Source organism: Melospiza georgiana, chromosome 1, assembly GCF_028018845.1.
Source record: "Melospiza georgiana isolate bMelGeo1 chromosome 1, bMelGeo1.pri, whole genome shotgun sequence".
Taxonomy (NCBI): domain Eukaryota; kingdom Metazoa; phylum Chordata; class Aves; order Passeriformes; family Passerellidae; genus Melospiza; species Melospiza georgiana.
Window position 1 is genome coordinate 29534058 of NC_080430.1, and position 15099 is coordinate 29549156.

Here is a 15099-nt window from a genome sequence, read left to right on the forward strand (position 1 = left end):
TGCAGAAAACTGATAGCAGCAGATAAGATAATGCTGATTCATTCTACCTGCCTTTAAGTTCACTGAAGTGCCCAAAAACCCATTATTAACCTAAGCTTTTGCTGAAACTTGTGGGGAGAGCACACTGGGAATGTGGGAATAAGCTAAGCACTTTAGGAATTCCATTTCTTGCCATTAACTAGACTGCAAGCCTAAAAACTACATTTGGTACTACTGCATTAAGAGTTGGATTTAAGTGGATGATGAGAACACTTCCCAAAAGCAGACAATTTAGGGTCATATTTTAGTGGTGGTTTTACCCATAACTTCTAATCAAGGACTTTTTTCTTAGCTTAAAGATATATTATAATTTACATTACTAGAACAGGAAAAAGAACTAAAATTATCCCCCACATATATCTAACACAGAAGAATAAAGCACAGACTAAGAACTTGACAGGAAATTAATAAATTTCAGATTGGTTTTAAACATGGAGTTCCAGAAAAAAAAATGGGAATAGAAATACATTTTAATGTCTGTTCATAAATCAGAAGAACTGAAGCAACCTTATAACATTTTAAAAAATCAAACTCAAATGTAAACAAGCCTTTAAATGGTTAAAATGCTATAGGAGGTTCTATGGCATAATAACCACCTGAGCCAGGTGTGATCATATTTTACAGACTTGTTTTTTCAGGCCAATTTCCATTTCTCTTCAGACACACTCCTACTTGCACTATACTATATTGAACACTAGCTATTTGTAAAACTCCTTATGGTGAGTATGCACTCTGGCCCAGAATGCGAGGGACTGGAGGACTCTAAACCACAACTGGCAGATCCTGGTTAATTTCAAACTTGTTATCATTAAATTCACACAAAAGCATGACACTGTAATGCCTGAGCACACTGTGGCACAGTCAAGGATTACCAAGAAATTTTCAGTGAAATACACCATGATGCTATTGGGAATAACATCTTTTAGAAAAGCAGCCATATAGTGTAATTTTTACCACTGTTAGTTTGCTTCACTAACTTTCTCTAACAGTTCCAGTGGTATAGTAATATGCTGCTTTGATTCTTTTATTTGCTTTCAAACATGTATCACCCTATGAAGTGGATGCTGGCAGCTGAGGCATCCATTTTCTAGGCATTACTCTACCAAAATCAACAAAATAGTCAGTGGGTTATATCACTAAACTAACATCATATATTAAATCTATGCACTGCAAGCAGCAGTGCAAAAAGAATGTACCTTTTACACCTTCATTAGTGTTAGCATCCTTGTTCCACCTAAACATAGTATGCATGGATATATATAAAAATAAATTAATATTTATATACTGGAGTATTTGTATAAACAGAGAAGCATGTGGGACCACAGCAGGTTCTCCAATTACAAGTCAGCCACAACTCTGCAATGTGGTTATTGGCTGCAATCAAGCAGAAAAAAATATTTCTGTTGGATTTTCATTTCATTTAAAGCTTTAAAAATATCTTTGAGCCTTAAAAAATGGGGGGAAGGGGATTATAGAATTTAGTAAGAAGTTTACATGGCTTTGTAATCAACAGAATGCCATAGCATATTATTTTATGGTTTTTTAGTAATGAAAAAACTAATTCATTTAAACAAAGGAAATGTTATTTCAAATATGTATTTAGATAAGCATTGAAATATTCAAAATTGATTTTTTTATACTGCAAAGAAGTAGGGTTTTTTATTCCTTTGGAAGAATAACATGGATGCATTTTATCATTCTGATTTGTCCAGTGGTTCAAAAGAACTTCTAGGAATGATGTCAGCACATTTCATAAGTTAACAGTTGCCCTGATCTCATACATCAGATTATCAGATACATTCAAATTAGGAATGCTAATATGATTCTATGATTTTTCTATTGTTAGGTGTCATTAGCTGTATGAATTTATTTTAACTTAGAATTCCTAGGGAAAAAAAAGTTAATTCTTAGCAATATTACATACACTGTATTTTGTGATGTCCTACTGAATGGATACATTAGTTGTTCTTAACTTTCAAGAGATCTATATTACTAATTTCCATCTAATTGAAACTGCTCACATATTAATATAATAATAAGCACAGTAAATGTTATAGTATCTATTAACAATAAAAAAAAGACACTGCAAAATGTGTTTAAGGTGCACTTCACTTTGATTTATAATATAACTGAAGTTCTGGAGCTATGAGACTTTTGCTTTGAATGTACTGCAGTTTTACACTCCTAGCACTCTCTCTGGGACTGATCCAAATCCCATTTCTTCAAGGAGCTTTGGATCAGATCTAGATGTGCAGAGCTCAGAAAGCAATTTTTATTCGCTGGATGTAGTGCAGATCACTATACAGAAAACAAACACTGTATGCTCTCTCCTGTGGAAAATATATATTTGTTCTTTCCTGTTTTGCTCTTTTCGTAAGTTAAATGTAGGTCATTCAGACAGAAGGTATATGGTTGCTCTTTATGGATGGAGAAATTTAACACTTCTACAGGGCGTGAGACCAAACACTGAGCAACTGTAATCACTTGAGAAATGTAATAGCTGTGTGCTGTGTCTTATGGCTGTTATGAAATGGAACTTATACCTAAAGATGAGGAAAACAGTTAGTTTTCTCCATTTATGGAGCAATGCCACAGTTATGACATAATTCATAGCCAGACAGAACGTTCCAGTTGTATCCATAGACATTTCATAACTCAGTGTAGTGGAAAACTGATATTGAAGAAAGGTTTTTTGCCAAGTAAAGTTATTCATACACAAGCTTCCTTCTCATGACAGCTTCTCCACTGTACTGCAGAGCAATGCTGGAACTGTGCCTTGGGACCAGCACTTTCTACACCCACGCTGAAGGTTTATGTCCTGAGATGAGGTGCTTCCAGGCCCCTGTGCTCCCCTTATCCTTACTACCTTATTACCCTGCAGTTTTGTGCAGAGAATTTTCTAGTTGCTTTTCTACAGTAAGTTCATAAATGGAGGATCCTCAGGACGTTTCCTCCACGACGGAAAGAATTTAGTGATTACCTGGGGCTTGGATGCATTTTTCAACTTTCTTTATTACTTATTCTTAAACAGCTGCAGTTACCAGCAGATAAAATAATGTGGACCATCCATTTTTCCTTCCAGGACCAGAAAAAGGCCAAAAGAAAAAAGAATAAAATAGAAAAAATCCAGACTCCTTAATTCTGGCTGCTAAAAGCAACAGCATAGAGTAAAAAAAAAAAAAAAAAAAAAAAAAACGCCCAAAAAACCTCAAACACAGAGTTTGATTCCCAAGCAAATGTAGGAACCTAGAAGTACTCTGGAAAATCTTGCAGAGGTTTTTCTCAATACAGGAACATTAGCAATCATGTACACTGTTTGACTTGTGTATTTTGGAGGTATTTATTCATACCTTTGGCTTAATTTCCTATCCTTATAATAGACTAAGCTTCAGATGATTTAGTAATCTCCTAATTCCCTGACAATTGCAGTGTGACCCTTTGCAGAAGTAAACATGGCACATAGAATAACTCCATACTAATCCAAAGAATATGCCTGAAGTAACTTCTATATTATACCAGGAATGCTACATCCTGCAGTTTCCAATGAGGTGGGCAGGGGGCAGTGACCACTGCTGGCCCAGGGCTGGAGATTGCCAGGTGAGCATGCCAGGACAAGGCTGAAGAACCCAGGGGGCCCTTTGGGTGTTTACAGCGTGCCTGTGACAATGTGGGTGACACAAACACAGCAAGAGCACTGCTCTTTAACTAAGGGGGTATTAAAAAGGGCTTAAGAAGAAGACCAAAGGGAATTTTATCAAATTAATAGAGTTTTGTGGTGTTTCTGTACATCTTGAAAGGTCTTTGTGGGAATATTATATCCATTAAATCCTTCTTCATAACTCTGAAATTTTAGCTTTAGCAAATGAGGGAGAAAGACAGAAAGAAAAAAGGGAGCTTGGAAGGATGTGAAACCCTGTAAGTAGTTAATGTCTCATTTCTTTTAGGTGGACATGGCCTGATAGTTCACCTTCACAGGCTGCCAGCTATCCATAGAGGAACCAGTCACCATGGAGATGCCACCAGCCAAGTCTGTGGTGATAAATACACATCTCTCCTGGCTGTGCTTCTATCAATGCTCTTGTATGTTGGAGATTGGAAGAAAAATTTGCCCTGACTTTGTGCTCCTCCAACTCTGAACTCATGCTGACACCAGCCTTGCAAGCACTGCAAGGCCATTGCAATCTTCCCTCTAAAGCCTGGGCATATAATGGTATGAGCAATCTCAACATCTTAAAACTGCATAGTTTCAAGTCTTATGAGGTACTAAAAACTGAAGCACACCCATACTTCTTCTAGGCAAAATATTTCTATTAAGTAAATAACTGATATGGATATTAAAAACTGTTTACTAAACTATATCAAATTTATATTTAATAGCATGAATTATATATTTAGCCATTTAGGTGAATTCTTTTACAGAAACTAGCTATTATTTTAGTAGTTCACATAAGATATGAGTTGGCTGTAGAGCTGCTGCCCAATCCTTTAATATTTAAACATATTGTGTGTCATTGCTGGTAGCAGGAGATATTATTTCATAAGGGAAGGAATTACTTACAGTCATAGAAGCAAGAAGTTCGATGTACAAGTCCAATATTGCAGCAAAATGTACAAGTGCATAGCAATTAAGATAAGCTGGTACGTGTGGGTTGAAGGGAACTTCCTTTCCAGTGATCTATGTAAAGCAAAACAGTTACTTGCTTAGAACAGTGACCTGCTCTGGCCTGTTGCTCCTTAATATTCTTTATACTTAAAGCACAAAAGGGGTGACAGCTAATTGAAGAAAGATAATCTACTGTCAAACTTACGTACTATCTAGTTTGAGACAGTTTAACTTTGTGTGTTTGTGCATGCCTACAGCTGAAAAAAAAGGAGAAATTACTATACTCCATAGAAAAAAATTTGAAAATCTCTTCAGGAAATGAATAATGAAAAAATAACTTAAAAAACACACTTTTTCCATCAAATAAAAAGAAAAAAAACCCCACAGTTAAAACATTCATTTCCTTCAGTTTCTTTTCCCAATTCATCTTCCCCCATGCTTTATGACTGCTAATTTGCTAATTTAAAATAGCATGTGTAGAGTTTTTAACATTGATCCAGTAGCATTAAGAGGCCCAAGTAAATTACACACAACTGAAAGCCTGTGCATGTTCTATTTACCACTGGGATTTCCTCAGGAAGGCCAAGTCTAGGTTTGCCTGGTCCCCAGCCTGGCCCTTTGAATATGACAGAAAGCTTATTGCAGAATCCAGGTGTGGCCCAAAACGTGTTCCAAATATGAGCCAAGGGACGTAACTGAAAAAAAAAGGCATGCAATTTTTCATTGTTCACAAAATAAAGATTAATAAAACATTGCATTTTATTAATTTTTAATTTTCAAATAAATGATTGTTCAAACTCTTTTAAAGAGAATAAATTAGAAATAGATGAAGACAGTTCAGAAAACCTGGCTGAAATAGGCAAAAGCAATATGAAGCCCTTGGTTAATTTGGTGAGGATTACAATGACTTCTGCTCAGAGAAAAATCTGTTTTTCCATCTGTGTCTCCTGTAATCACTCCTGAGTATTTAGTGGTATATTGTAAAGCTATATTTATGCAGTATGATTTGGTTACTGGGACCTTGAAATGACACAACTCTCAGTAATGAAATTACTTAGGATCTGACTGAAATGAATATAATTGCACATCCTCCCACTTTACAGCCCTGACAGCCCTGACAGTAAAATTTCTCTTTCTTTGAGATTCCTCCTTGGATGAGCAATCATGAAAAGCAAATATGGACTCCATTGCTTCTCATGTTTTTGCAGAGAATTTTTACCTAGCTTAAGTGAAACCTGAGCTAATAAATCTAAGAAGCACCACACTAATTAGTTTTCTTTTTTTTTATTACATGCTTTTGTCTGCGCTTCACTATTTATTATTGCACTGCAAAACACCTCATTCAGTCCAACACCTTATATATCACTGTTCTAATTATTTGTTAATTTTTCTGTTATATATTTTCATTATTACTACAAGCTCTGCATATACTCAGTGCAGTGAGTAGAAATGGCTGTCTCATAATGAAGTACTGAAGAAATTGTAGATAATGTAATTGACTGGTCAGCAATGGAAGGATGGCCTCAACTGTGCCTAAGAGAGGAGTTTCTTTTGAATATGACTGAATGTTGAAGGTATCAGAATCAGTGATAAAAACTATAGCACCTGGAGCATGATGGGGTCAAATGAATTTACTGGATGTGTTAAGCCATATACAACTTTCGCATCTTCGGCCTCAAATGTTCCTGATGGAAGAAGAAAACAAAAGAATGACAACCAATCCAATTCAAAAGTATACATATTTTTTCCACACCGATTCAACAGGACAGAGAACACCTTCTTTTACTTACCAAATATCCTGTCCCAGATAATGAGCGTGCCACCATAATTTTTGTCAATGCAGTAAGGATTTCTACCTATAATAAAAATCAATTATGAGACAAGTAATAGGATAAATCAGAATACTAGGAACTGAATTATGAAGAAAAAAATCATCATTTGCATCACATTATAATCTAAAAATAACTTTAAAAGACAGCTAACCCACCACTCCTTGTACTTATATATATATTTTTTTTTTTCCTTAATAGCTTATTGCTCTCTTTCTGTTCAGATTCAAACACACAAATCAAATGCGTCGTGTCCAAAATTTCTCTGAAATTTGGAGAGGAAAACACGTCAAAATATATTTATAAAAGACAAACTTAGAAGCAAACAAAAATGATTCCATCAGTTTACACCTAAGAAAATATATACTAAATACATATATGTGTACTTATCTCATTAATATCTGTCAGGTGTCTCTATCCTCTATGTCACATGTCTGATCCTGCACTATTAATTTCAGTGTGAGGAAAACTGAAAAAATCCTTCTACGTTTTCTAGGGAATATATTTGTATATAAGAAGTCCTCTCAAAGTTATGAGTGAAGAAGCATTGGTTACACATCCCTAAGTTTGTGGAGATAGTCTGGAGCAACTGTACAGCCCCTGATCAGCTCCATAATGATTTAGCTTGACTCCAATCAGGATGAGAGCATTAGTTCAGATTTACAGCTGAGCAAATAAGAACAGAGTGTCTCCCTGAGGATTACCAGTAGCTGTGCAAATTTTAAGGACTAGACACTTACAGCTCCACCGCTCTGGATACAGTGATTGTGAGGAGACAATAAACATGAGTAACATCCTCTGAATATGCAACTGCATTTGAGTCTGTTTCAAACTGTTCTTCCACTCCCTCATTTTTTTTAACTTACTATCTCTGCACACTGAATGAGCTAAGGACATCTGTGAAATCCACTTCTGTGTATCAGATACACTCATGGCATTGTTCAGTATGCAGTGGAGTTATTAGTACAATTTACACATGCAGTACAGTCTTGAAGGCCTCTGAATACTGATAAAAATCAACCATTATGCATAGATTTCAAATAAATGGGAAGTGAGATTTACCAACAATTCAAACATGTGAAATCAAATTCCACTAAAATATTTAAAAGTTCTTCTAAAACCTAGCCATATTTTTCACATAAACAGTGCTTAAATTTGAGTGCAAAAGAGTGTTTGTTGATGACTCAGTAGCCAGGAAAGGATGAAGTATTTTTCTATCACTCTTCATACCTAAAAACATTGAATATTTTTCTCAAAGTCTTCTAACTGTTCATGTTATCCAGACTTAATTTCTCCTCAATAATTATTCTTAAACAAAAAAAAAATGTTTAAATTAAATACAAGTTCTGATTATATTTTTTTAGAAACTGTGAAATTTCTTACTGAATAGGGACCACCTCTGAAGTAGAGGTCAAAATTAAAATCTTTTTGTAAAACTGATTTTACAGTACAATTTTACTAGATTACTATTACAATACAAATAGTGACCCTGAGGAAAAAAAGGAATAAGAGGTTTCACTTTTATCTTACCATGATGAACTCTGTGATGACTGGGAGTATTAAGTATCCATTCCAGAGGCCCAAGCTTGGTGATAAGCTTAAAAAATATAATGTTTTAATGAACTTGAAAATACTGTATAAGACCAAGAAGAATTAGGGAAATGAAAAGAAGGAAAAGCTAAAGAGAGGATGTTTATCTTCTGGAGAACTGCACAGAAAGACAGAAGTGCAATATCTTTTTCTGAACCATATCACTGTATTACACTTACAAATATTTTCATTAAAAACATTAAAATACAAGTTATAAATTAAATTTCTTTTGATCCAGAAGCAAATTTCTTTAGATCTAAAAGTGAATTGTTTTTATCTTTATTCCATGAGAATCTTTGAGAAAATTGGCAATCATGAACTGATAACAAGATGGAATCACAGGGAAGTGATTGTCCCAGTGTTCTAAGCACTGGTGAGGCTGCACCTTGAGTACTGTGTTCAGTTTTGGGCCTCTCACTTCCAGAAAGGAATTGAGGTGCTGGAGCATGTCCAGAGAAGGAGAAGGGAGCTGCTGAAGGGTCTAGAAAACATGTCATGTGAGGAGCGACTGAGGGAACTGGGATTGTTTAGCCTGGAGAAAAGGAGGCTTGGAAGGACTTCACAGCTCTCTACCTCCCTGAAAGGAGTTTCTTCTGCCATGCCCCAAATGAAAGGATAAGAGGAAATGGCTTTGAATCGTGCTAGAGGAGGTTCACACTGGATATTAGAAAAAAAAAAAATACTGGAAGAGTGTTTAGGCATTGGAATAAATTGCTCAGGGAGGTGGTGGAGACAGGATCTCTGGAAAAGTTCCAGAGGCATCTGGACATGGCACTTGGGGGATATGGCTTAGGGGTGATTCTGGTGATGCTGGGCTGATGGTTGGACTCACTGGTCTTGAAGGTCACTTACAACCTTGATGATTCTGTGATTCCATACAAATTGTTTCACTCATTTTTCTTACCCCTATCCAGGGACATGCTTGGGATTCAGTGCAACTCTATGACATGATACCAGTTTTGCAAACACTTTATGTCTGCAAATAGGTCCCATCGACCCAGAAACAAATACTCCTTCCCCCTTCAGTACATTTGACTGCTTTTTTCTTCTCAGTAACCTTCTTGTACCCTGGCACAAACACATTGACACAACAAACCTGACTGGGGAACTGATGCAAACCAAAACTGCTTTTGTTTTGTTTTTCTAAGTCAGTTTAACTGGATCAGTTACTGATTTTGGTCCAATATATGGTCACTGTCATGAGTTGGAGGCATGAAGAGACAGCAGACCAGCATAAATTCATTATGGAAGTACAATCTAAGGCAATGACTTGACAGTACAGAAAGATAGCCTTGATCATTTTAGTACCAACCCAAAAATTATAGAAAGTATCCACTGCCAAAAGCCACCTCTAGTGTTTCAAGCTTTGTCAGAAAATGCTGACGAATTAAGTTTGTGTGGGCAGGCTTTCTGCTAAATTAGGTACCCTCAGCAACTAGGAATTAGAGGAAAGCTAGCACTGACTTCAAATTTGGTGCTTTAGTTAGCTCAACAGAAGTGTGTGGACAAACAAACAAACAAAAATTAATAAAATAAATAATAAAACAAAAAATATTTCTAACTAATAATAGTGGAAGTATTTTCTTTGAACACAGCAACTATTCTTTAATCTCCAGGACAAATCCATCTGTCACAAATTAATGCAATCACTGGATGATCAAAAAGGACATCTATTCACAATATGTTCTGAAATGGTATCTATTCATTATGTCTGATTATGGCCATAATGTTTTGCAATTAAAAGGGAGCAGGGGGCATTAAAGAAGCTAAATAAAAATGTTTAGACCTTAAGAAACAAATCCAAGAATCTGTCAGTTTTTTCCTTTTAGAGAATTTAATTAGTGAATTTAATACTCATACTGCCAAAAGGGGGTGATCTGTAATATAATGATGGACATAAGATAATAGTGGCAAAAAAAAACCAACCAACATTTAGAGGGACAGTCATCACTCATGAGAGCAGGTCCATTAATCAAAAAAAGATTTTCATTCCTTTAAGGTTTACAGAACAAAGCCCTGAAATACAGCACTTCCATGTCTCCTTCATTTACAGTTCTGCAAGTGCAAGTAGATTTAGATTCAAGAAGCAGACTTAGGATATTCCTCAAATGCATTTAAATTGTCATCAATCAGGTAAAGATAATAAAAAGAAAAAGTAACTTTTTTTCATTTTTTTCTCCTCAATAACTGCAAAAATAACATCTACTTAGTTGGTTAAATAGAGAATTTCTGTAATTAAAGGAGTATAGAAATATGAAAATTCTTCACATACATAGAACTGTAATATTTGGACCATCTTTCTTAAAATCCTGCTCACACTTGACTGGAAAAATAGAATCCTGAGACAAGTTTGTTTTGTTTCATTTAACTCAGAAGCCAAGGACAACATAAGCAGGATCAGCTCTCCCTCAAAATAAGTTCAAGTCTAAAAAGACCACCTAAAGGTAAGAAACAATCCATCATTCGTGCTAGTTCCATTTTCTGCCTTTCTCAAGCAGAACATCCCACTGTTTTAAGATATGTGAGATGTGACCATTAAATTAATTTAATCTGAGACAAATGTTTTGATTTGAACTGCAGCCCAGCACCTGAGAGAGCACTGATTTATCTAATAGACCACATCTAACTTTGATCCAGTTGGTTTAATATAATTTTATTTAACAGTTTTTGTAAAAATAAACCAAGTGTGCACTAGGAGAGCAGAGAATCAGTAAGGTTTAGTTGTCTTCACCTTTATCCTACAGGTGGATTATAAAAAAATGTCCTCAGAATGAATGCCTTCAGGTCTCAATATCCAGCCAGTTGAATTAAAATTTTAAAACTAAAATTCATCCTTTTGAAAGTCTACATAGTACATCCTTATGCTAAAGCAGAACTTTTTGCCTTGGGACTCTCTAAGGACCTCAGGGTATAACTTTATATAAATTTATATGCAGAACTTTAAATAAATTTTTCTGACTAATAATAGAGGAAGTATTTTCTTTGGATAATGAAACCCCTGTCACCCCTTAAAACAGTCTTTCTTTGAGTGATGAAATTTCAAAATCTACTGAAATATCTTCTCTATGTCTTAACTAGTGATTGATACCCAAGCCTATTTTGATTAAATATTCACTCAAGGGCACCTCCATTGCAAAGACATTTTAGCCCCACGCTGAGGAAAATATCATCTGAGACAACAATCATAACCACATGACTTTAAAGCTCAGAGGGAGTGCAAAACTCTCTACCTGATGATGCAAAAACCTAGTACGTTGACATTAGCAATCCATATCAATGCTTTGTCTAAAACACATCAAAAATATTTTTTCACCAGATAGTCAAAATAGTGCAGGGTGCTATTTCTAGAAACTTCCTTTGCCATTAGTAAGTTTACTTGCAGATATTTAACTCATTCCTAAAAAACCATAAAAAACTGTTGTCAGAGGAAAAACTTTGGTGCCAAAAAAATTATAAATGCATAAATGCTATAAATATAACCATATATCTTTCCAACATACAGAAATGTATCACCACTGAAAAGCTCAATTTTGAAAGCTCTTGCAGCACTTACATGTCAAACAACATAGCTCTTTTGTTTAAATTTGTTGAATTTTTTCTTTATTCTGCCATCTTACCTGGGGCAAAACTCCTAGAAGCAGATTTTTCACCACCTAAGTAAATTGGATAGGATAACAAGACAATTTTTACCAGACATGATTCTGACATGGTCATGTCAAACTGACAGGAACTTACTGCAGTCATATTGAAAGAAATTAATTTTGCAAGAACTGACTCATAGCAACATGTAATGTGGTCTAGCAACAGCCCTAGTTCAAAAGAATAAATCAGAGAGAAGAAAGGCAGTGGTGGGTATCCTGCTTGCCCATCTACCTTTCATCTGTCAGTCTGTCCTCATTTCTGTGTCTTTATTATGTCCAGACATTTTCCTTGGAGAATGGCAAGTCTAAAGGAGCTCATAAGCATTCTTTGTAGCAACAACCTGGCTTACACTGCAAGTACAACCAGTCACCAAAGCACACAGATCACTGTTTCAGCCATTCAGAGAGAAAAACATTTTCAGCTTGCAATATCACTGTATTCAAATCGGTTTGTTAGAATAAGAGCTTTCATGATCACATATCAGAAAAAAAAATTAAACTTTTTAAAGAACATCAAAAAAATGTGATAAGAAGATCAGCTTCGTTTTTATGCTTGTAATTGGGATTTTCATTTTAAAAAATTTGCTACTCTAATTTTTGTATCTGACCTTTTTATTGGAAAGTTTTCTAAAAAGTAAAAAGATAATAGCTGAAATGTCATTGTTCCATAACCCTGCCATCAGTACTTCAAAACTTATTTCATACTACTCAAAAGAAAAAAAGGTCTGCTTGTGAATATAAAATATTCTTATTCTATGTATCATCAACTAAAGTGATTTGGGGAATACAGCAAAATAGCTACCAGTACCCTAAAAGTTGAAATACTCCAACTGCTGTCCAGTGATAACCTTATCTGTATTTTGACCATTATGACACTGGGGTTTACGTTTGTGTTTGTTTCCCTGATACAGACACCTACTGTTCTAAATCAACTCCTGTCTGCAATTTTTCCTTTCTCAATTAACACATCATGTGCACCTAAACTCCCATGCCAGTGACCCATAGATGAACTGCAACATTCCAACAAAACTCTTTTCCGGTTTCCTTCATTTTTTAACATCCCATTGCCACAAAAATAATTTTTCACTTGTCAAAATCCTTAGAAATGGACTCAATACACTACCTGCAAATCAAATATGTAGGCATGTCATATATATATGTTATAAAATTTGTTCCCACAAAACATGTATTCTTCTTTCTTTCTTTTCTTTAAAAACCAACATATTTCCTCTGCTTTACTTGGGTATCATTAAACACTAAAGCAGAATTACTGACAATAATTGAAGCAACTCCAAAAGCATTGTAAATAAAGCATACTTAGAAATACTTTTCATACATTACTGAATAAACTATCCTGGAATTGAAATCTTCAAATATACATGATAGAAACTAAATGGATTTTTTTCCTACAATAGTTGTTCTTATATAAAGATGTTTCCATTGTGACAGCAATCCCTTGCCTAAAGGGAAAGAACATTATGGAATATCTCTTGTGGCATGTAAGCACCTCCGTCTGCGGTCTCAGAGTTTGTCAGCACCAAGGGAAATCTTTATTGCCTGGTACCTGCACCACTTCAATGTAGTTCTTGTTTAAGTAATGAGAAAAAATCGTGACATGAAATCTAAGGGAAACTTTACATCTTGTGTAACAACTCCTCCTGTCACCACTACCACATGAATCTTTACTTAGCTCCGTTTCAGCGTCAATGTTAGGAAGGAATGTCAACTGAGTAAAGCAGGCAATCTTACAGTAAAACTATTCGCATATAAATTTTTTTTTTTTTTTTTTTTTCCTTTGAGCATAAGGAAAGCTGTTTGTAGCACAGCATTACTCTCAATATCATGGTGTTACTGATCTGCAGGACAGAAGAGGGTAAATTCATCCCTGGAGCATCACTACGGGGCACTCTGAACTTAACTTTGGGCTTTCTGTTAGACTAGTTGGTAGTAAAACACATATTACAAGTCATTTCCTCATCAAAATCAAGGTAAGATTCTTATTCCTGGTATATAAATCTGTATTTCAGACAGCCTGGTGGGGAAATTTTAAAATATGACCTTAATTACATTCCCCAGTAGAGCTGCTGTGTTAATTCAGGATGACACACCCATGTATTTATACAGATGGCTCTGGTGACCAGATTTGCCATGTAAAATCTCTACAGGGAAGCTGAAGAAAGGCAGAACTCCTGGGATATGTGCTCGTCTGCCAGTTTCACACTTTGAAATCCTTGGCAAACTCTGATTTATACACCGCCAACTGTTTTCCTATCTGATTAGGCAGTTTTCTACTCCAGTAAGCATGTAAAATGGATATAGCTGAATTTCCACACTGAGGAGTGAAAAAACAATATTTATAGTTTAGAAATAAAACAAGTGAGAGGAATCAGGCATGTTGGGATCATAAAGAGTTTCATAGAGGGTGAATTTCTGATAAATCTGGATTGTAGGAATGGGAGGTGAAAGCCTAGTTTTAATGGACAGTCTGGTTTAAGGCATATTTATATAATAAACACACAGACTTAAGAAATGTGTCTATAATAAATTATCTTGAAGGCAGGCTGTTGTCACTTTCCATTGTTTTACACCTCAACCAGGAGGTAAGGTTTGAATCAAATTGGCATCTTACATGAATATTAAATTAACTGTTTCAACAATTGGATGCAACCTTTTTGTTTTCTTTATAGGTCCAATTAAGCTTTGTGGGAAAGGTGAGCACATACAGGAAATTTCAATCAATTTTTCTGCTAAAAATGAAAAAACTTACAGTAACTGATTGGTTTAATAGCAGCATTACAAATAGCAGAGCACGGAGCAAGTCACACTTTCAGTCATACATCAAGTTAAGCATTTTAAACAAACTCCAGGAGAAAAACTGCTATACAATTTCAGTATTTTTCAGCAGCCTGACAAATACATTCTGGCAATTGTAGGAAAGAAACCCGAAAGTCATAAATCAGTACGCCAGCCCTGAAATAAACTAAAATATAGCCAAGTGAGGCTCTTCATCTTCCTTTCTAAACAGATAAAAAAATAGTCAGCTGCCTATACTTTGTGATTTTAACAAAGAAGAGTCTTTCAAATTTTCTGTTGGCTTTGAAGCTATAACTAAATAGATTCTCAATGAGTACAAGCCATGAGAAAAACTCAAGAGCATTACGTGTAATATGTTAAGATGGAAAAAGAGGGTTATTTAAAACAAATAACAGAATCTTTAACATTACTAATGTGATATCCTTTCATTATTACATTAAATTCATTTGGTAAATGAGTTGTTTAGATTATTTTTCCAGGATGCAGAATGTATTGAACTGTGTTACATCACATTTAGCTCACTTCACATTTATCTTGATAATTCTCCAGGGACCTAATAGACAGAAGTGACCTAAATAAAATT

General features: G+C 35.2%; 1 protein-coding gene across 2 annotated transcripts in view; it reads right to left on the reverse strand.

The window, feature by feature from the left end:
- AGMO (alkylglycerol monooxygenase) overlaps positions 1-15099 on the reverse strand; it is a 185407-nt gene that overhangs the window by 81576 nt on the left and 88732 nt on the right. For both annotated transcript variants that reach the window (XM_058024879.1, XM_058024870.1), the window contains exons 6-10: positions 8002-8068; positions 6433-6498; positions 6248-6327; positions 5203-5337; positions 4598-4714 (exon numbers count right to left, since the gene is read on the reverse strand). In XM_058024879.1, the coding sequence (XP_057880862.1) occupies positions 4598-4714; positions 5203-5337; positions 6248-6327; positions 6433-6498; positions 8002-8068 (465 nt within the window). The remainder of the gene's footprint in view (positions 1-4597; positions 4715-5202; positions 5338-6247; positions 6328-6432; positions 6499-8001; positions 8069-15099) is intronic.